Here is a 23402-nt window from a genome sequence, read left to right on the forward strand (position 1 = left end):
TTGAAGATGGCTATAGTATAAGTAACATAACATCATGTTGGACCGATTACCAGTAGAAATAGTCGAACGCATTGTTGCAAAGATCCCAGATACTGACCTTATTGCAGCGAGTAAAGTAGATAGTGTGTGGTGGCGGGAGGTTCGTCAAGAAGCATATAAGAGATGGAAAAATTACGCTACTACAATTGGGCATGTCCAAGCTCTTGGAAAGCCGTTTGAAAAAGGGAATATTGACTGGATATCATTTGAAGATGTAAACGACTTCTATAAAAGATGGATAGACCGCCTCACCGAGGATCAGCTTTATATTATGGAGAAAATGCTTAGGAATGGGATGGTTGTGGACCCCCCAGGAAAGGGAAACCATAGAGCATGCATTAAGTGAACATAGATGGGGAGGCGATCCTTGGAGATTGGACTGGAAGTGGAATGATTGGACTCAACAGGAGTAAGCATTTTGTACTTGACTTTCGTAGGAATTACCCTGCAGAGTCATATTTTTTAGATCCGGCCGGCATTACCGCGTAATCCCGAATTACCGAAAAAGGAAATTTATGTTACACAAGGTTCCAAACGCATTCTTACCAAATCGATTTTTTGTGGAACGGGTATCGCCCAAAAAGGAAATGATCTACGTACCGCATGAAATCACGTGACACTCTACACATTTGTTCAGGGTATCACGTGACATGAACTCCGTTCACATTTTCTGTAATATAATCCATGAATGCATTCTAGGCCAATAACCCAGTAACTTATTTATCAGGTATCCTTGCATTTTTTCGACAAGGATTGATGACCATGTAACCTTATCATCAGGTATCCTTGCATTTTTGATAAGGACTGATGACCATGTAACCTCATCATCAGGTATTCTTGTATTTTTTGATAAGGACTGATACTGATGATAAGGACTGATAGATCTCTTACCGCCGATCTATTAACCAAAAATTTTCGGAAAGAAAATTTTATATCTTCGTACTAACAACTCTTATATTTTACCCATCTCATACCTTCTAACATGACTAGTAGAAACCTTGCTAGAAGAGGTGGCGGCAGCTATAATCCTAATAGTAATAAGGCTGCTCGTCAAGAAAAGAAAAATAACAAAAAACAACTCTCTGATAATTCTGGTTCTGATAGTGATAACAATACTCAAAAACGTTCCCGTATACTTACAAAAGACTCCATGGATGAAGACTATGAAGATTTCATTGCCGACGCGCCAGCTGACGGTGGTTTAGTTGGTTCAACTTCGACCGCTATTCCTCAACAAAATAATTCCTGCAGCACCGCCCAAGAAAATACTCAAGCTTCTACCCCGAATAATTCTGCTGCGCCTACTGCGCCTGGCCAAGACGCGTCCTCTGGAGCTAACGCGTCTATTCATGCACCAAGAAACAAAGAAAACAACTCATCCCCTAGCGCGTCCCCTAATATGGACGTAAATGATGGTACATCGCCCGATCAGGTTGTTGATCCCTCCCCCACCATTACCATTAATCGTCAAGATTTCCTGGCTGCGGCTGCGCCCAACTCCGCTCCCCAAACTCTAGAGAAACTCAAAACTAATAAGGCAATTATAGATGCCGTTAACAATTTATTTTTAGAAACGTACGAATCATATACCGGTCGGGCTCGTATGACTGGTTCAGGGGACGCTAAGCGTCTCATCATACATTTTCATACTGCGGAGGCTCGTGATTTGTGTGTTGGAAGCACACATTCCGATTTTCCGGACCTACAATTCCACCTGTACGATCCCAAACAACTCCGGTCCGATGAAGACCTCCGTGCAATTCAAGTTACGGATATACCGTTCTTCATTACTAAACTGCAACTCCACTCCTACTTCAAGAAATTCGGCAATCTCCTTGCCCTTCATCTCTACTCAAGGAAAGGTGCTAAGATGCAACAAGCTCGCATTGTCTATGATCATGCTGATGCCATCTCCCGTTTCTCTACTCAATGGGCAGTTTACTGCTTTTCCACCTGCTTACGTGTTACCCCATGCCATTACTCTTTGGATCAAAAAGCTGCTCGTAGAGTGTTTGTAGCTGTTCTCTCTGGACTTCCCGCTAATACCAAAGATATCCATCTCGCTCCTTTGGTCAAAGAACATGGAGCAAAAGCCATTAACATCCCCCTTTCCCTAAATTCTTATAAACCCAAACCTTGGGCTTATATTACCTTCAATTCGCAAGAGACAATGGATGCCGCTATGGAGCAGACTATTGGTTTCCAAGGTCGTACTCTTCGATGGGGTACATCCAACGATTCGAAAGCTCTTTGCCACCGATGTGGTAAACTTGGTTGTGCTTCTACCTCCTGTCCGCTTAACCAACGCCGTGGTCGTTCACGTACTCGTGACCCTGTGGCTGCTCTTAAAGAACGCTTCAATATTGGCCAAAGGCCCGCCCAACAAAGAACGCCGCGCAATAATTCTCGATCTCGATCTCGATCTAAATCTCGGGATCGTTCTGCTTCAACTCAACATTCTAATTCCAACTCCAATAGATCTAATAATAATAATTCCAATATTAATGCTAAGCCCTCCTCCTCTGGCTCAGCTAACTCCTCCTCAACTGCTCATGGACGTACACCTTCCAACAACCGTAAAGGCAAAGATAGATCTGTTTCCTTTTCGTCCAATGCTCGTGCTCCACTCCCGGATCCGAATTCTCCTAATGCTCTTGAGGCTGCCCTTAAGATTCTTAATGTTTTAAAGGATCTTCAACAAGATGTTGCTCGAGTGGAATCCCGCATCTCATCCCTTGAACTTAACAACCAACGGCTCTCTGCTATAGAAGCCCATTTAGGTATTAATCCTCCCTCTGCACCTGTCGTTAATACTGAACCTGATCGAATGGAAGAAGACCCTCCTGAAACCACTGGCACCTTAATCCAGCATCCCAATGCTCCTTTATCTGCTGGTTCAATGAAATCCTCTTCCCCTACATCTACATCCAACAAAGCCCCACACTCTGCTTCTGCATCCACTTCTAACCTTTCCCCGCAAGACGAATTGAACTCCGTTATTCAAAATCAAAAAGCGATTAAAGATACTTTACAATCGCTCACTGGTTCCATCCAAGGTTTTATTGCTTCTCTTGGTGGTTCTCCCTCCGATCGAGCTTCAGCTCCTTCGCAATAACTGATTTCTCAACTCTTTTCCCCGTTTATAATTATCATTGTGTTCTAATGATTGACAATTTTGATTATGATACGTTTGTTCGAAACCCCCCCAACTCTGTAGATATTTATAATTTTTCAGCACATGAATCTTTATTTACTACCTTAAATGTTTCTCCTATCCCTAATTCTTTTAATATTTCATCCTTTAATGTTAATGGTCTTCGCCATAATAGTCAAGTTAAAATTGAACAAATTTCAAACTTTTTCAACCTTAAACATATTTCTTTTGGAGGTATCGTAGATACCCATTTATCCCCCAAACAAATTCATTTTTTATCTAAACGCCTTCCTAATTATACTGTCTTTTCCTCTGACATAGATAAAACTAAACAAGTCAAATCTACTGGTGGCGTTTCCCTTTTTATTGAAAAATCTCTTGCTCCTCATGTACAAGATTTTGTTTCACATTCCTCACGTATTTTATCTGTTGACCTTTATTTTAAAGGCAACATTAAATTGCGTATTTTTGTTATATATATCCCTCCTATTTCTGATTCTAAATTACGATCTGAAACTATTGATCTCCTTTTACAATTATTAGTGCAAACTAAACAACAAAATTTTTATCACGCCATTTGTGGCGATTTTAATATGCACTTAGATACTTATTACCCTATTTATTTTAATCGCCCTTCTGTTGCTTCTCAACGGTCTTATCGTTTGTTGTATCATCTTTTATCTCATGGTTATGAAGAAACCATTCCTGTTAATGCTTCTGATTCCCTAGGCACCTTTCACCGTGATGACCAGATTATTCGCATAGACTATGTTTGGTCCTGCCCGATGCTAAAAAGCTTTGCTCTCACTTCCTACATATTCGACGCCCATGATACCTGCTCTTCTGATCACAATCCTGTCATCACGTATTTTGATGATTCACTCTTGGTTGCGTCTATCAAGGTTGCTCGTGCTAAACAACTTCAACGTCGAACTCGCCGCATTTTTAAATTTGATTCAGTCACTACTCAACAATGGGAATCTTTTTCCACTCACACTGACTCATTTTGCGGCGTTCTTCCTTCTACTTTTTCAACATGGCACATCAATCAACAATGTGAATACTTACATTCTCGTATCGTGAAAGCTGCTAATGCTTCTCTTCCATCTGTCACGGTCGGTAATCAACACACACCTCCGGTGCCTAAAGACTTGGAAGCTTTAACTCAACATTATCGTTTTCTCAGCCGTCTTTTGCATTCAATACGCTTATTGCGCAAATATCCTTCCACATATTTTAATAGATATGAACATGTTTGGTCCATTCATTTCATTCGACTTCAAAAAATTCTTCATCTTTATAAGAAGGTTATTCCTTCCCCCCTATTTTACCTACTTCTTTAACCACGTGTAGGCAAGACGGTTTTAATTCTTTATTAGAATCCTTAAAGACTATTTCCAGTGCCCTTTATGGCCTCCTTCTTCTCAAAGAAAAAGATTTTCAAGATTCTTCCATTCGTGCCAAATTGGATGATAGGGACAACAATTTTGAATCTGATATTTCCTCATTCATTAATTCAGCTCTCTCAAGGACTCGACGTCGTATCACATTGGATCGTGTCTTTATCGACCACCCTACACAACCTAAACTTCTAACGGACCTGCATGATATTGATGACGCTGTTATCAACCACTTCCAGAATTCCGTACCTATTAAATCATCTCCTCCTGATAACATTTCAGCTCTTCCTGAAAAATGGTCTTCTGCTTATCGCCCTATGGATGATGTGAATTCTTCTATTTATGATTCTTTGTTGGATCCTCCTACTCTTGAAGAATGGTTGTTTACGGTCTCTTCTATGCCCAATGACAAAGCTCCTGGTCCTTCTATGATTACTTATGAGATGCTTAAGCATTTGGGTTCAAACGCTTCTGCTCTGGTTTTAATCCTGGTCCAATCATGTTTCCACACTGCAGACATTCCTGATTTATGGCGTCAAGCTATGGTTTTCCCTATTCCTAAACCTCACGAATGGAAATGTCAACTCAAGAATACAAGACCTATTACTTTACTTGAAGTAATTAGGAAATCTTTGGTCAAACTCTTTTATAATCGTCTCGCTTCCATTTTGGCTTCGAATGAAGTTCTCAAAGGAGGAAACTTCGCCGGTCTCCCTGGTGGTTCTTGTCGCGACCCTATTGTCGTCTTGGAATCTATTATCCATGATGCTCATGTCAACAAATCGCCGCTTTGGATCCTTTCACAAGATATTTCAAAGGCTTTCGACTCAGTTGATCTCAAGATGTTGCGTTTTGCTTTAGAACGCATTAAACTTCCTGCTTCTGCTACCAAGTTTATTTTATCCCTTTTTATGAAACGCTCTAATCGCGTTTTTACTGCTCATGGAACTACACTTTCTTACCGCGTTCGTATTGGTATAGATCAAGGCGAAGTTATCTCTCCTTTACTCTGGGTTATATATATAGACCCTTTATTGACCGTTCTTAAGAATGAAATGATGGATCCATATATACTTCATGCTCCTTCTTTATCTGATCCCTTGGCTGAGTCAAGTCCAGATGGATTACGCATCAATAACTTGGTCTTTATGGACGATTCTACTTTAATTTCGTCATCTAAATCTGGAATGGAATCGATGCTTTCTATTACAGAAGAATTTTATCAGATTAATAATACTTCCGCTAATCACAACAAATATGTTTTAATTACTAATTCGTTGCCTCCCACTTCAGCTCCTTCGCCTTCTCCAGTCGTGTTTGACTTGCGATTATCTGGACTGAACAAAGTTCCTTCCATTTCTATTGTGCCTATTTCCATGAATAGTTCTTTTCGCTTCCTGGGCGTCTGGTTCAATGTCGCTGGATATCGTGATTTTGTCAGAAAGCAAGTTGCTCGAGAATGTAACTCTTTCGCTGCTACCGTTCGTCCTGCCAAATTATCTGCTAAACATGTAGTTTATTTACACAACACTGTCCTTATTCCGAAATTGGAATATCGCATGCAAGTCACACACCTCTCTGAATCTGAATGTGTCTCGGCAACCAGCAGTATCCGTTCCTTGGTTAAACATAAGGCCAATTTTTCACGTGTACTCCCAGATTCTATTTTGTTTTTATCTCAAGGCTTGGGATTGATTAATTTATTTTTTCACCAATCACAAACACATTTAACTAATTTGTTTTTATTAGCTAATTCTTCTTCTTTTTTTATGAAAAATTTATTTTTATATAGATTACGTTTAATTCAATTTTCTTTTTTGATTCCCATTTCTCCATTGTTAGTTAAAGATTGGACTTTATGGTCTAAACTTTTCGCTTTCAAACAGGATTATATCGCTTGCACTATTGCTCTCCTGACCACCACTCCTTTCAAGTTGTCACGTTCTTGACTTTCAACCTCGTCTGACCTCGCTATACCTGATGGTCATATGCCTTTATTTGAAGTAATGACTTCAAAAATTTTTATATCTTACTTCCGACGTCTAAGAAGTTTGCAACTCTATTACCTATCTCAATTCATCACGCCTCAAGGGACCCATATGATCACTTGGAATGTTTATTTATCCAATCTGTCAAGTAGGAAAGGCCATCGAGTCCTCCCGCATAAATGGTTCAATGACATCCACCAATGCGTCACTGTTCCTAATTCCAATTCTCTGCTCTTGGATCAATTTTCTTCTGAAGCTATCCCTTCAAACATTGACTTGGCCCCAGCCTTTGGTTCCTCTAGAAAATCCATGAAATGGATCGTGACTTTAGACGAAGATGGCTCTCCTCTTTTTGGAAAACAACTTAGCAAACAACAATATTCCTGCAAGATTGTCCATTGGACCTCTGATTGTGTGGCTCGACCTAATGATGTTATTACGCTTACTCCTTGTCCCGGTTGCTCTAAACATGTACCGGTTACCCATACTAAAAGCAACCCAACAGATGTTACTCCTCTATGTATCATCCCAAAACTTTCTCCTCTTAGAGCTTTACTTCTCCCAACAACGCAGGAGCGTATTAGACATGACACCACCACTATTACTTCTCCTTTTACTTGGGCGGACCTTGACGAGATTGTAAAATCCTATTATGGTCGTTTGGACATTCTACCTAATTTTTCACAAGAAGATGTAGTTACTCTCCCTTCTCCTTCTCCTTCTCCCTCCTTGGGTTCGGCTGCCTCTCTTGCTTTTGCTGCCTCACCGTTAGCGACTCCTCCTGATAATCATTATTGTTTTTATACTGATGGTTCTTTAATTAACCTTGGCACTCCTGAGGTTTCTATAGGTTGGTCTTGGGTACAAGTCCTTGATGGCGTTGGTTTTTTCCAATCTATTGCTGCTCACGCTCATGGAATTTTTCACAATTGGCCTTCTTCTACAAGAGCTGAAATCGCCGCTATACATGCTGCTCTTACAGTCACTCCTCCGTTTTCAACGGTCACTATTCATACTGACTCTCAATCTGCCATAGATGGTCTTCGCCTATGTGCTACCCTTTCTTATTCCAATAGTAGGCTTTATTACAAGACCACCAATTTTGAACTTTGGGCTATTATTGAACGTCTCATTTCCTCCAAATCTTTATCCGTCACGGCCGTTAAAGTGAAAGGTCACTCTGGTAATTTCTATAATGACTACGCGGATTCTCTGGCCATCTCTGCGCATACTTCTTCTTCAGCAATTCTTCTTTCTGATCTGGATCAAGTATCTCCTCACGATTTCTTATTAAAATATGATGATATTTTATGCGAATCCAACCCACGACGCCTATTTAAGCAATATTCGCAAATGCTGTGGATGCATAGATTAACGCGTTTATCGCGTTTTAACTTTACCATTGCTTTATCTTCCATCTCAGACTTCGTAATCGATTGGGATCTTACCTGGTTCACGTTAAATGCTGAACCTCAGCATGATGCTTCTTTTACTCGTGCTCATGCTTCCTCTCATCGAACCTTCAAATTCAAACTCTTTTTGGAAGATTTACCTATCTTGGAACATCTTAAAAGAATTCGCCCGGACTTGTATATCGACATCTTATTATGTCGTTCATGCCTCGACTCCAAGGAAGATTTCATGCACTTGTTTATGTGCAAATGTAGACGAATCGCTATAGAACAGATTCTCCTCTCCTACCAACATCACTTTATCAACAAACTTCAAGAAGCTGGTGATCTCGTTAAGAAAGATCCCTCTTTAATTATTAACAAATTTAAATCTCTTCCTTGTTGGTCCTTTTCTTCTTCAAATTGGACTTCATATAGTCTTGTTCGTGGCTGTCTTCCGAAATCCTTTGTCGAATTTTTTGAAGAACTTTCTATTCCACGTAACTCTGCGATGAAGGTTATCTCTGCTATCCACAATCACTTTATCCAAAAGATTAGAAAACGAATTTGGCTACCGCGCTCCTATGATAAATCTAAATGGGAAGACGCGATGAATATTACTCATAAACTCAAACTTTCTCGGCCTTCTAATTTGCCAAAGTCCACGTACTTACCCTTCTCAACTTTACCTCCTCCGACCCTTTCCGATGCCGCACGTGACTCTGACGTTGATTATTTAAAGAACTCGATGAAATATGGTTTGCCTTGGTTTAATCACTATTCAGGTTTTATGGGTCATCTAACGGTGCAACTTACTAACAGCTTTAGCAGGGTGGTGTGTCAATTTTAACAATGGGCGCATTGTTCGTTGGTTTGTTTGCATAGTTGCCTCTTCTTAGGTTGAAATATATTTAGGCGGGGGATCAGGATAGTTTTAGTGTTATGCGATTTTTTCCTTTTCGAATTAATTTTATAGCTTTATTACTGTTTTGGAGACTATATAGTTTTGTTTTTAGTTAATTTTTATTTTTCTTTTTTGTACTTTGAAAATTTCATTTTATTTTTGTAAGTTCGATAAATAAATTTAATAAAGATAAAGGCTACTATGCCATATTTGCCTTGATAAGGACTGATGACCATGTCACTTGGTTATTATAAATTGAAGAAAACTATTAGGTATGTAGACACATACAGAAAAAAAGATATGTCTTACCCTTATATAGCTAACCCTATAACTGGACGTCCAATTATTATCGGTGGAGATACCTTTAATCGAATAGTTATGGAATCCCATGATTATATTGATGGAAGGCTTGTCCGTAGACAAACTGCACCTCCACCTGAAGAGCAACCTGTATATTTAAATACAGATACAGGACGTTATGTTCGACATGGTACTAGAACATATCATAGACTGATTGAGAGTGACTATGAGGTAGTTGAGGATTACTACCTTGTCCATTATGAAGAAGAGGCGCTTATAGAGGAAATCATCAATGAAACACGCTATAATGAGGAAAATCTTGATGGGCAGCGGTTAACTTTCAATGATATACAACAAATCAGGACCGCTATTCAGGCTGACCAAGATGAATATGATGATTTTATCTTACAGCAAGATACGACTAACGGGACACCTTCCTCTGGTCCTTCCGGTCATCCACGAACTTTGGAGGACCATACCCCGAGACTTGCAGAGCTTAATATTGAGTTGTGTAGGGAATGTCTCATGCCTGTAAGTCCCAAGTGACTTAACGGACAAGTTGTGCAAGGACTGCTCCGAATAGTTACTTAATTTTGAATAATTCTTTTTTACATAAAGAAAGATAGCCATGTCAACATCAATCGTAATAAACCAGTGCCAAAACTATGGAGTAATCACTCCAAAAACAGCACATAGAGGATTATCCAGTGTATTATACAGACAGATTATAAAGAAGATTAGTGATGAGAATGGCCCTCTGACAAGCCTTGGGACTTGCTAGGGATAAGTTAGTTCAGATCATTCGTCGGGCAAGTAATGTGGACTTTACACAATTGTTTACACAAAGACTGGATATGAAAATTATGGATGGAGAGCCATATGAAGATATTAGGAAGTGGCTTCTCGAACAGCTTATAGCCATAGGTTGTGATAGTGGAGAAATTGCCTTATATCAATTTCTAAGGGATACATATCCAGATGGTATCGACGAGCCTTTCAATACATTCTATGAGAACTATGTAAATCATATAAGTAATTGAATGACTAAGAACTTTGCTTCTGCGTCCTTAGGAGCAATAGGGTTGAAGGCTAAGATGTTAAGGATTGACTTTGAAGGCCGTAAAAAAAGTGCTATGATTCTTAGAGCTTCTGCAGACGAATTACTTGATATTCTCACAAGATACTATTAATCCCTACTTGTAATGCTCGACGGTCCATGTGGCTCTTAGAAAAGATCTGTAAAAGGACTTCAATACCTTCTATTATTTTTTTATTATCCAGAGGGCGACTAGACTTCAGGGCTTCATATCGGGAGAATAACTCCTTTACATTCTCAGTTTTCAGAGTTTCAGTCTTTGCAGTCCTACCCTGCACTTTTGCTAAGAAGTCCTGAAAGTCAGCTCCTAGGGTCTTACCAGAGAGTCCATAAGCTTCCCGAAAGACAAATTTAATCCAGGTATCTGTATTCTTGGCTAAGACACCAGGTACAAGTAAATGTTGACGCTCTTTAGGGGATGGAAATACCTGAGCAAATTCAATCAAGTGTCCACCTTTTTTGCTTCAGATACAGCTTTCGACCATAGGGATAAACTTGGATCGAACTGTGATTAAACTGGGTTCAGACTGAGATCGAACTGGGTTCAAACTTGGATCAAACTGAGATTGAACTGAGATTGAACTAGGATTGAACTGAGATTGCTCTGTGATCAAACTGAGACTAGTATCCCATCTTACTCGAATGGACAGTGGATCACTTTTAGACCGTCTAGATCAAACACTACAAATTCACGTTGCAAAGTAAGATCATCAATTACTGGTGCTAATGACTCTGATTCTTCTGTATATAGGCGAATGATTCTCTTAGTATCTGTAAGGCTCCCATGAGCCTCCATGCAGTGAGATGTAGTTAACATTTTCTCGGAATAGCGCTTAGGAATGGCGAAAGAATCTTTGATTTCAGCCAAATACATGAAATATTTTTGTGTCGTCATGTGTAAAGTAACCAGTGATGAGATCCTGGATTTTTTTAGGTGCATCCATCAGATCCTCAAAGATTACCACAGTAGCTTGAGTAGGGTCGAAGGAGTCAATCTCTGGAATCTCACTATGGGTTACTGCAGTGAATGGGATCTTCTCCTCTTCGAAAAAATCATGTACAATGCCCACTTCGGCTCGTCAAGATATCTGCCAACTAAAAGTACTGCATCACATAGTACATACCGATTACCATCCTCCTTTGCCTTCTTGTCACCCATTAACAAGTTAATGATCATAGTTGTCTTACCTGAGTCTGAGCTACCTGCTACGGCTAATCGAAAGGGCCATGATGGAGCAAACTCATTGCCTTGTCTTGAGTCAGTCGTGTACTCGTCCAAATTGTATATATAAAGATCCATTTGAATTTTATTCTTACTTAGTTTAAATATTATGTCGACATCAACACCAATTCCAGTTTATACTCCTTCAGAACCTACTGGACCGCCTCCTGCACACTTGGCTAATGAAGAAGACGATGATGAATTAGTTAGAATACTAAAGGCTCATGCAAATTTATTGACTACCAGGGGTCGTTTAACTGTTGATTCAGAGATACAGGAGGCAAATAATCAAATCAAACATATTATTAATATATTAATGTATCGCCGTAAAGCAAAACATGAAGAACTTGGTATTACAAAAGATTTGTTAGTTTTTGACAGCAGTAAGATAAATGCATTTGATGAAACGTTTACTAATTTAGAACGTCAATTAGTTATTATACGTGCTGCCAATGATAATTTCATAGAAGAAAACCATAACCTGCAAAAAGATTATGATACTATGGTAGAGCTTCGTCGACGGGCTATAGGTGAACGTAATCAGGCACGACATGAACGTAATGTATTACAAGCAGATTATACTCAAGCAGTAATGGATCGTAATGAGACTCAAAATGCTGTGAATCGTGGTAATATCCTTCTAAATCATTGGCGGCTGAGGGCTACTTGGACTGGAGGACAACTTGTATTGGTTAATGCGCAACTTGGACAGGTTAATGCACAGCTAGCACATGCTAATAATAGGGTGCGTTTTGGAATTCAGACATTAGGGAGACTTAGGAATAGACTTTTCCAACAGATAGCTGCTCTTAGAATTCAGGTACAATGGTTTCGAATTAGACAATTGAACCCTCCTCCACCTCTTTTAAACAATCCACTAGAGACGATATGGCTACCACTGCGATAGGATTGCCGATTTTTGAGGGTAAAGCTACTGATGATATTGATACATTTGTTAGGCTTTATATGGGTTATCTTGATACTATTAATCTTAACCCATATGCTGCTGGAGGGCCACCAGAGTCTTGGAAAAGAGCTATGGGTATACTTAGAAGCTGCATGGCCGGTGAAGCGGCTGAATGGTTTGATCGAGAAATTACAGGAAAAAATTGGGAACTTTCTGGTATCTTCAGCTGGTGGAGCTAATTTAGCTGCTTTTGTAGCATTAGTGATACCAGAAGGTGTAGGAGGACCGAATGTAGGTACCTATGTAAATGGGTCTGAAGCACAAATCTATTCAAGAGATCCAGTTAATGCATTAGTAACTATTAGAGCAGCATTTATTCCTACTCATGATTTAATGGGTGGAGATGAAGCTTGGAAAAGAGCTGGTGCTCGTCCCACGGATAGAGCTGCTCCAGCTACTGCAGATGCTGGTGTTGCTGTTAATAATAATCATCCTATAGTTTTTCCAGGTATTAAACCTAATCAGGCGCTTTATTGGCTTAGAACACAATTTCCAACTGTTTTAGATGAAAAGAAACGTATCCGTTTTAACAGTCTTTACCAGGAAAATGAGCCAGTTGATGCATTTTATAGAACTGTAAAGAGGGCTGGAAAATTACTAAGACTAACTGATGATTTTATTATCGACCAGTTCTTTAGAGGTCTTTCGGCTGATAATATTTTTGAAGCAGAAAGGTTTCACAATCTTAATCCTGATGACTTGGTTAAACATCTGAGAAATTTAGAACGGAGAAGGGCTGAAATGCGCTTGGGGTTACAAGATAGAAATCGGCGACTTCGAGCAGATTACAGTGATGTAACTCAACCTCCATTAGGAAAACAGGAACCTGTCGTACTGACATCAAAGTCATCTGGGTTACTCAAGAACAATTACAAGAGTTACTTAAGGCTCAGGCTGAAGAACTTACCAAGAATTTCCAGGTGCAATTTAAACAATTACAGGCTCGGCCAGTTCGTAATCCACCAGTCTATAGACAGCAGATTAAACCTGTTCGACCAAAACCACAGAGACGTGTTGTTCAGGGATCTCAGGATCACTGATTGGGATGATGGTTATGTAGATCGTGATGTTGGTGATGGACCCTGATGCTTCCTGAATGGACTTTGGATGATCATCAAAATGCTATTGATCTTATTATGGGATATAAACGTGGGACGTCTAAAATACTTACAAATCAACTTCAGAAGGCTAAAGATAGACGTGATGATCTGGATTTGGCCCGAGCAATGAGAAACCTTGATCTTAACGATGATGCTATGGACATTGATACTGTGAGTTTTGGTGAAAAGGTAGAATTGAGAGAAAAAGATGGTGATGTCTATATGGTTCGTGTTGGGTCAAAAAAAAGTAGGTTCGAGTATCTCAAAACTTCTTAAGTCGTCCCCAAATAAGACAGCAGTTAGCTCTTCTAGTGTGCCATTGAAAGGCAAAGCAACCCCCTGCAAGATTCCCTGTCGATTCGGTAGTAAGTCTACACCTGCAAAAGCTCGTTACTAAGAATGACTTATTAAGCCATGTTAAGGTCTGCAGACTTTAGGAAATTACTCCGTGAGATTCTTCAGGAGGAGTTATTGTCTGCTAGAAAAGTCCCAGAGATTCCGGAGGACCTAGTTGAGGAGGAACAAGAAGAGGATATCAGGGTAAACGATCCTATGGATATTGACATAGCTCGTTTAGAGAATACTAAAGATCTTTTAGCACTGGATGGGAAGGTTAATGGAATAGCAATTCAGTGTTTAGCAGACACTTGTGCTAATGTGTCTTTTATTCGAGAGAAGCTGCTGAGGAATTAGGGTTGGATATCGACAAGAGTATTACATACAACATATCTGGCGCTTCAGGAACAGGTAGGACATTCGGCATGGTAAAGGGAGTGTCAATCAAACTTACCCCCTGATTATGCTATCACTGAGGATCTTGCAGTTTTAGATGGATACAAGCATAGGGAGATTGGGTTAAGCCGAACGTGTCTGAAACGTTACAATTATGATGTCCATGAATCACGTGAACATATAGCCTTTACCTGTGATGGGAAGAATGTTTTTATCCCGATAGTTCCTGATGCTAATCGAGGGGATAAAAAATAAGACCCTTTAATTCTTCTATTTTTTTTTTATTCCCAAAATTTGCGAATTAAGTCAGGGACATCCTCCTTCAACCAGTCAGCAGGTTCCCAAGTAGCCTCAGTGTCTGGATAGCGCTCCCACTTAACCAAATACTGGTCTTGACCTTTTCTAATGCGATGCCGAAGTATCTGCTCAGGGAGAACAAATCTTTCAGGTTGTCCTCTTATCAGCAGAGTCAGGTGGAGGCTTTTCATTAATAGGAACTACTTGCAATTCCTTTCGGGTATATGCACATCGGATACAGTATGTCGACCGATGTGGTCCATTAAGGAGATATGTAGGAGGCTGTTCGGGTGAGAGTATCATTTTTTTGATTACACGAATGTTTGGGTTCCATCTTATATCTCCTGTACGGAATTTTCCTGAAGTTTGTTGGGCCAAGTACAGAAATAGGTTCATCTAACTTGACTCTGACACGTGCTCCTTCAAAGAGGAGATCCGTCTTTTTTGACACTTTGGGTGACCCTGTCGGAATGTCTGGGGGATTTCTCTGCCAGAGTTCATTTACTTTACTCACTATATTATGGAAATCTTCTGACCATTCCACGGATGTCACCCCGGTTTTCAACTCCTGTGCTACCATTCATTTAAGAAGGGGTTCTTGGATGGCTTGGATAGCTCTTTCAGCATAAGATTGCTGTTTATGCCTTCCTGGCTCTCCGAACCTCATCATTACACCTAGGCTGTTCAGGAAAAAATCACGTACCTGGTCGTTAGTGAATTCTGATCCAGAGTCCGTCTCTATTCGATGTGTTGGTGGCTTAATGCGATTTCTTCTGTAGATTTTGACAAACCCGTTTAGAATCCCCCATTTCGCAGTCTTACCTGCGCTCTGCATCAACTCTTCCTGCAACTTCCACCACTACGAGAAAATAGCGGAATCCTTTGGGGCCAACTGGCATCTCTGCAAGATCTGCCTGATGTGTTGCATTTGGTTTCCATATAATTACCTTTGGGCGTTCTGTTGACTTTTCCTTTAGGGGCTTTTTGTATAGGTTGTAATCTTTCTTACCTTTTAAAATTCGTGCTGAGTCTTCTGGATAGACTGTAGTACTTGTAGTAATTCTCTAATTGTGACATATTACGACAAATTAAAGGAAAGATTTCAGACTTCAAATCTCAAGATGACACGATTTTACTGTCAAAGTGCAAGAAGGAAACTGAGACTGCTAGTGAAATACAAGATATGACTACAAATGGGCGTTATCGGCTACATGGTGACGCACAATTTGTGGTATGCATAAGAATACTTTTACTGGAGTAGACTGGGTTATCAAAAAGACTATAGGAGAAAAGAAAGAAACCGCTGCTAAGAGACATCAGACGGTTTACAATCGGCAATGCAAAAAACTTGGACAGAAAATCTTAGATTCTGATGACGCGTGTAAACAGTGTATTGATAAATGCCTTAAGGAAGCAAAAAAGAGGAAAACGGATTAGTACTGTCTTCTAAACTTATCTGAATATGTTCTATTCCCAATACCCATTGTTCAATTACTTATTTTTTCTGACGGGGGCAGGACGGGATTGGTCTTACTGGCTCTATAGACCTTCTAGGGGCTTACCTGCTAACTTACCTGGTTTGCTATCTCACTGCTTTCAACAGATTATTAGACGGAATCCTGACTTGTTCCAGATGTTCCGGATGTGGCGGATCTGGGGGGTAAAAATAAAACTTTTTCTGGGGGATGTCCTCTCATAATTTTTCTGAAACATCTGCCACATCTGCCACATCCGGGACAACCCTCTCATTATATCCGTTATTGCTTCCTTTTCTATTGTTTTCTAGTTATTTGATATATATATTTGTTCCAGATGTTGTCCCAGATTGTGGCGGATATATGGGGATTCCTGAGCCCCGTAGGGGCCATATAGGTACTGCGACGGGTCGTAGACCCGGAGGTGGGTGGTGCTTGCACCTTCCACATCCAGCCCGACGACATTGTTAAGAGAACTAAAATTTTTTGATTTTCTTTAAGTCATGAATGCATTAGTATTGTGAAAGTAACTGTTTTTTCATTAAGATTTGCTCTGTCATTAGTAATTATAAAGCCAGCTCTAGAAAATGCTCTTTCACTAATAACGCTTAAAGGTTGAATATTAAGATAGTCACGTGCCATCCTATTAAGAATTGGAAATCAGTTTGATAGTAACTTTCAATATAATATTCCATTATTATCATTTTTGAACTCTTCAAGTAGTTCCATTTCATATAATTCCAATTCATAGTCAATTGTATTTGTGTTAACTTAACGTCTTTTTATGATTCACTAAATGTTTTAACATTATTAACTATTGTAGTTAAAGTGATTGAGAGTGATATTGAATATCTTGTCCTATATAAAATTATTTTTTCATGAACACTATTAACATATTGATTTGCTTCATTTTCAGTATATTCTTCAACATCAATAATAGTTGCCCTCAAATATTTCATCTTATATCTTGGATCAAGAACATGTGCAATTAAAATGTGATCTGCTATTACATCTTAATATTTTTTTTTAATTTTTTTATCATTAAATTATTACTCCTAGCTTTGCTGATATGCTGTTTAATTTCTAATATTACTGTCAAATCATCTGAAATTGGATTTGATTGATCCTTAGAGAGGACTGCTGTGGCATCTTCAAATGGTTTGAGAATTTGACAAATTGATTCAAGTTCAGCCAATTCCTCTGTTTTTAAACAAGGTGGCATTGATGGTTCTTTTAGACACATTTCTTTAATTGCTAGATGCAATAAAATATACCTTTCAAACATAGCTAGTATTGAGTTCTAACGAGTATCATTTCAAGTATTGGTCGCAAGAAATCTATTCCAACAATAATTCCAGTCGTCCATTAGCTAAGGAATTAGCTAAATATTTTACAACCTTATGCACTTTTTATTGAAGTTGTTCTATTTTAATTAATCCTACTTTTACAATAAGATTAAAGATATGACACATACATCCTATAAATATTATGTTAACATTAGGCAACTCTCTTTGGAGCAATTGTGTAACTGCTTTATTTGTTGTGGTATTATCCATGGTAAGTGCAAATAATTTATTCTTAATATCATAATTGTTCAACGTATTCATTATTACTGATGTAATATCTTTTGCAGTTTGGCCTGATTTTTGGAAATTTAAAATAATATTAAGACGTAATCCGTCTAAGAACTACAGAAAATTACTATATAAATTCGGAAAAAAAATTAAAACCAAAAAAAGGCATTATCTTGTGATCCGGTGATTGGATTTTGATGATCCTTTTCGAGTTTATAGCTTTTCACGCACTCCTCAAAACAAAAAAAAGATATTCAAAATTGGACTGGTATATCACAATATAATTACAAAAAATGATTTTTTTCAGGTAAATCTTCCGAAGTTCCAGATAAATCTTCCGCTGCCCAGAAAAAATTATGGTTGCAATTATCTTGTGATGTATCAGTCCAATTTTAAATATCTTTTTTTTTTATTTTGAAGAGGGTACCATTAGCTACTAATTAGCAAAAGAATCATTAAAATTAAATCACTAGATCACAAGATAATGCCTTTTTTTGGTTTTAATTTTTTTTTCCGAATTTATATAGTAATTTTCTGTAGTTTTTAGGCGGATTACGTCTTAACCATTCTCCAATCATCACTTATTCATGATCCCGTAACAACAGTGTAATGACACCTATGAGCAGTTGAGTGCCACCCATCACAAGTTAATGAAATTCGTCCTGGCATTTTTGCTAAAAGATTCTTTATAAATCCAAATCTTGTTTCGTAAATATTTTCTGAAAGATAACGTGATATTGTTGTTGGATGAGGAACTTTGTATGAATTTGATACACAATGAAGTTTGCTAACCATTCTATGAAATAGCGAACTATTAAGAACATTAAAAGGCATCCCAGTGCCAACAACCAAATCAATAATTGAACTTCTTCTTTTGTGACTGGTTTAATAGAATTAGACTTTGTCATGTTGTTATTCAAACATGATAATGTATGATTTTTTAAATGTGTTCTGCTCGTATTACTTTGAATATTGTTTGACATTACAATGTAAATATAGCCAAATATTTTGATTACCATGTAATACCTCTGTCCAATGTTCTTTAGTACGGTATGTATTGTTAATGATTGTTTGTGTTATACTATCTTCATTGGCTATGCTATCTTCATTTTCTGACATGTTGTTAGGGTATATTGTTGTCAAAGCTTCCATTAGAAAGTAAATATAACAAAGGAATGTAAATATGAGCAAGGGTGGAATATAAATATAAAGGAAAAATCAGTTTTATTTGTTTTTTTTTAATTAGATAATTCACGAAATTAGAAGAGAAAAAAATAAAGTGATTAAGTGATTAACTTATTCATATTAGCTTGGCACGTGTCTAAATGTTAACGTGGCACAGGCAAGGCACATCAGATGCCGATTAAAAAAATGATGGGCACCAGCATCAGTACCCGGCAAAGTACCAGACAGTGCCTGGCATTGGCATTTGCAGAACGCTACTCCTGATGTATCCGTAGGTAGGGATGGTAAAGTCCTAGGTCCTGGACCTAAAGACCTGGTCCTAGGACCTGGTCTGCAGATCTTTAGGTCCAAATTTTGGACCAGAAGCGGACCAGGTCCTAAAAAGTCCTAGCCAATAAGGTTATAAGAGATCTATATGTTTAAATTATATATGTATAATTTGCTGTAAATTTGATTTTAAGTAATTATAAATTATAAAAAAGTGCACTGCAATATTGCAATACAATTTTTATATTATTAAAATCATATAAAAAATGAGTTGCGATATTGCGATTCACATTTTTATATTAAAATCAATATAAAAAAGTGAATCGCGATACCGCAACTCACTTTTTTTATATAAAATCAATATAAAAAAGTGAATCGCGATACCGCAACTCACTTTTTTTATATAAAATCAATATAAAAAAGTGAATCGCGATACCGCAACTCACTTTTTTTATATAAAATCAATATAAAAAAGTGAATCCCGATACCGCAACTCACTTTTTTTATATAAAATCAATATAAAAAAGTGAATCCCGATACCGCAACTCACTTTTTTTATATAAAATCAATATAAAAAAGTGAATCCCGATACCGCAACTCACTTTTTTTATATAAAATCAATATAAAAAAGTGAATCCCGATATCGCAACTCACTTTTTTTGTATTTAATTATTACTAAAATTCATAAAATCTATAAATAACTTAGTCAGGACCAGGTCCTGGGACCAGGTCCAGGACTGGTCCTAACAGGACCTGGTCCGCAGGTCCGTTCAATAGGACTTATAGGTCCCAGGACCAGGACCGGACCAGGACCGACCTAACCATCCCTATCCGTAGGGGTAACCTTAAAGAAAAGAGAAAGATTATCTGTTATGATGATCATATAAAATATTATTGATATTATTATATACATATATTCAAATAATTATAAATCATTATGTAATTGTGTAATTGTTAGACGAACAATCATGTGTACATAACTATTCTATCATGTGTACGAAAAAATTGATAGTTTACTATATACTCAAAATTTACACGTCAGTATCTGCTAGAAATATTAACTCCGATCAAATCATATGCGCGTGTACAATCGATTAGAAAAAAATCATGTGATTTGCCAAGAAAAAAATTTGATTCATTAGTTGTAGTAGGTCATCTCGTTATCTTGGATCAACCAAGCTTCGTATCACAATATATTGGTTTAGCAATAAAGTAAAAAATAATTACAAGTTCGGGAAATAGGCAATCAATCCGGCCATCATACATAATTACATTATTCTATTACATCCTATTATATATTATATCTATTTATTACTTTTCACTGATAACTATCATACAATAATTCTACTTAAAGATTATCACGCAATTTGCAATTTATTTTTCTTCTTTGGGCTTGCTGAAGGTATGCCAAATGATCCAAGTTGCTTATCATGTGCTGAATTTTTCCTCTTGCGATCTCTATGTGCACGTGAATTGGAAAGTGAGACATTGTTTGTATGATCGCAAATTGCCTTCAACGTGGCCTAAATGAGATGAACTGATAATGAGATGCTGTATAATATCAACTACAATGACAATGAGCATATAGTACCTTGACATCTGACATGATCGCATAAAAGCCTTCAAGAATTGCAAGCGATTTTTGGGTGTTTGGCAACCTGGTCTGGGAAAGTCTTCCAAGGCGTAATACGTTTGTGGCCTTACAGTCCATCCCGTACGTTTCGTGAACCCACCCTTAGCATGAAAACTAAAATATTAGTTACTAAAATTTTCAAATGTAATCATTATATTTGTCTGCTTACCCCAAGATTGGATCCCGAGAACATACGTGCGGTGGAGATCGTCTCCAGGTGCGTGCGAATTAGACTTGAAAAAATCATATAAAACGTCACGCATAGCCACGGAAAGATCAATACGATCCTCAAAAATCTTTTTGCGATGGGCGATCGGTAGACCCCCACTTCTGAGCCCAATAATTGCTTCGAGACTATTAACACTGTTTTTTAACGTACCACGAAAATCACATTTCTGGCCTATTCGTGCGCGAAGGACAATCAAACGCCCTTCATTCCTGCGTCGAGAAGAAGCCCAGCAGGCGATTTCACCACTACAAAAATTGGAAGAATAACGGGTTAATCAAATGAAGATCAGACCGTATTCCTGTCTATATTTACACATCCATTTTCAGATCTCGTTTTTCTAAGAATCGTTTTGTCAGCATGTTCGGAAAATCATTGTCAAAATCGCTCTCTGAGATGGGTAGTTCGAGTCCTTTTAGGTTTTCTGTACTGTGACAAGAATTGGAAAATGAATAATCAAAAGATATAAAGTAATCCTACATTGACTAACTTACTATGTTATTATAGCACGTCTGATGTTATCAACAATATCTTTCTCCTCTTTTGTTAGCTCAACATGATTATTCTTTTCAATTAATTCCGGAGATAAATTTTCGATTTCCCTAACAATGTTTTCGTTTTCTTGTTTTGTTATCTAAAAATGAATTGGTCAGCAACATTTAAAATGCTATAACAAGAAAACCTTACCAACCTTCTCTACTTCATTGAAAAAATATGTCACAACATCCGGTATATCTGATTCGATTAAAGTAACTTCCTTTTCGAAGCTTTCTGTTATCTCCTGCCAGTCATTCTTTGAAAAAAAAGATCTTATTAGGCCATCCTCAGTAAGATCAAGTATGTTCCAATAAGCGAGACTACGAGCGAAAAATCCCATGATTAAACATATTCATCAACATCCATTGGCCTTTGACAATTCAATAAACTCACTTTAAACATTTTTGGGCCTCCGGAATGGTTTCCACATATCTTGCTAATGTCTCTCCAACGTTAGTACCACTCCGGAGGATCCACGATCGACATGTTTTGACGTTGGTTTATGATCTTCTATACGTTCTACAAAATGATCTCCGGCATTTTCCTCCACTTCTATATACAGATCTGACGGATCGGAAGTTTGTGGTCGTTGATCCTGTGCATAAGAGTCATGGAGTAACAAGTGATGGAGGAATATTAACATTGGGATATCATTTTTAAAATACGAAAAAAAAAATACTTACATTAAGAATAAAATTTCCACTTCCCGGTGATACTTCTAGTACTGCTTTTGGTAGTGATGATGGCGTATTCTTTGTAGTTTCGGCCTGTCCACACAACAAATAGTAGAAAATGCTCGCATAAAAAATTTTATATCAAAAACTTTATTATTATATCCTAACCTTTGGTAGTGATAGATTTTTTTTTTCGCTTTTGTTGACGGACAGGCACAGGTTGGAAATCATCATCATCATCGGACTAAATGTATGAAGAAAGAATTATATCAGGCAGCCAAAATTCTGTCAATTCTCATAAATTACACATTCGTACCTTTTTTGACATAAATTTTACTTCGTTGTTTACACTTTCAAATGTTCCACCATTTATTTCATTTATTACAGTCCCCGCGTTTAGATTTGGTTGGTGGATATGAACCTGCTTCTTCATACGCTTCTCTTCCCATTCTTTTGCTTTGGTACGATCAGGTCTAGGTTCCTAGCGTGAAAATTCTGGAAATTAGTATTAAGTATTAATTTTCGACTAATATTTCCTATCTCACCGGAACATCAGCCGGACGAACAGTCCATCTGTGCCCAGTGGGTCCAGTGCTGGATAGACGAACAGTCTTTTTAGCAACAGACAAGCGAGCAGGTTATCTGCGCCCCATCACTGGTTTTGTGGCTCAACGAACAGTTTTAAATGACGAACAATCGAACAGATCCTTCGCCATGCCACATATTCCAACATTTCAAAAAAAAAGTCTTTACTTGCCTTCTTATAATTATCGTGGAGAAACTTTGCTCTATCAGCCCTTTTGCCTTGTTCGCTATCCATAATTGTCTCGAGAGATTTAAGATATCTATCTATCTTTTGTTTGAAAGGTTCTTCAATGGATTCGTTTAAAAAATCAACAATACTCCAGTCCTTAGGTGTTCTCTTGAAGTATTCGTGAACTCTTTCGTTAGGCATGATTTTATTGATTATCATTTTTATGATGTAATTGATGAACCCGTACGTTCTAGTAAAATTCCCTATCACGTGATCATAGTATAATATTTAGCAAATATATCGTTTTTGATTAAGGAGGTGATGCTTTTTGATTATAGAAGTTAGTTGTACAAACTGTTGTATCGTTTTTGATTATTGAAAAAATAAATGTATCATTTTTGATTATTGAAAAAAAAATTCTATCGTTTTTGATTATTGAAAAAAAATGTATCATTTTTGATTATTCGATAGTATCACGTTTTATTTA

General features: G+C 37.8%; 3 protein-coding genes across 3 annotated transcripts; 1 reads left to right on the forward strand and 2 right to left on the reverse strand.

Moving 5' to 3' along the window:
* Nucleotides 1-34: 34 nt before the first annotated feature.
* On the forward strand, nucleotides 35-385 carry OCT59_010521 (uncharacterized protein; the record flags this gene model as incomplete). The annotated part of the gene is made up of 1 exon (XM_025327604.2): nucleotides 35-385. The coding sequence occupies one exon, from the start codon at nucleotides 35-37 to the stop codon at nucleotides 383-385; it is 351 nt and encodes a 116-aa protein (XP_025170463.2).
* Nucleotides 386-18224: 17839 nt separating this feature from the next.
* OCT59_010522 (uncharacterized protein) lies at nucleotides 18225-18791 on the reverse strand (the record flags this gene model as incomplete). The annotated part of the gene is made up of 2 exons (XM_025327932.2): nucleotides 18225-18519; nucleotides 18604-18791. The coding sequence occupies 2 exons, from the start codon at nucleotides 18789-18791 to the stop codon at nucleotides 18225-18227; spliced, it is 483 nt and encodes a 160-aa protein (XP_025168876.2).
* A 1416-nt stretch (nucleotides 18792-20207) lies between these two features.
* OCT59_010523 (uncharacterized protein) lies at nucleotides 20208-23107 on the reverse strand. The gene is made up of 11 exons (XM_066133072.1): nucleotides 22919-23107; nucleotides 22478-22642; nucleotides 22373-22405; nucleotides 22171-22254; nucleotides 22004-22082; nucleotides 21881-21923; nucleotides 21642-21807; nucleotides 21445-21584; nucleotides 20894-21379; nucleotides 20683-20825; nucleotides 20208-20614 (listed from the first exon to the last, which is right to left on the reverse strand). Exons 1-9 carry the CDS (start codon nucleotides 22979-22981, stop codon nucleotides 21262-21264), a joined length of 891 nt encoding a protein of 296 aa, XP_066000652.1. The 5' UTR covers nucleotides 22982-23107; the 3' UTR covers nucleotides 20208-20614; nucleotides 20683-20825; nucleotides 20894-21261.
* Nucleotides 23108-23402: the final 295 nt, after the last annotated feature.

This window comes from Rhizophagus irregularis, chromosome 18 (genome assembly GCF_026210795.1).
Source record: "Rhizophagus irregularis chromosome 18, complete sequence".
NCBI lineage: Eukaryota > Fungi > Glomeromycota > Glomeromycetes > Glomerales > Glomeraceae > Rhizophagus > Rhizophagus irregularis.

What these genes read in the sequence shown, in the direction of transcription:
- OCT59_010523 (XM_066133072.1), bottom strand. Translation starts at nt 22,981, where the DNA reads ATGGATAGCGAACAAGGCAAAAGGGCTGATAGAGCAAAGTTTCTCCAC. An exon ending in TCCACGATAATTATAAGAAG is followed by an intron (nt 22,643 to 22,918) that starts GCAAGTAAAGAC and finishes TTTTCACGCTAG; the next exon opens with GAACCTAGACCTGATCGTAC. An exon ending in GTGGAAATTTTATTCTTAAT is followed by an intron (nt 22,083 to 22,170) that starts GTAAGTATTTTT and finishes TCTTATGCACAG; the next exon opens with GATCAACGACCACAAACTTC.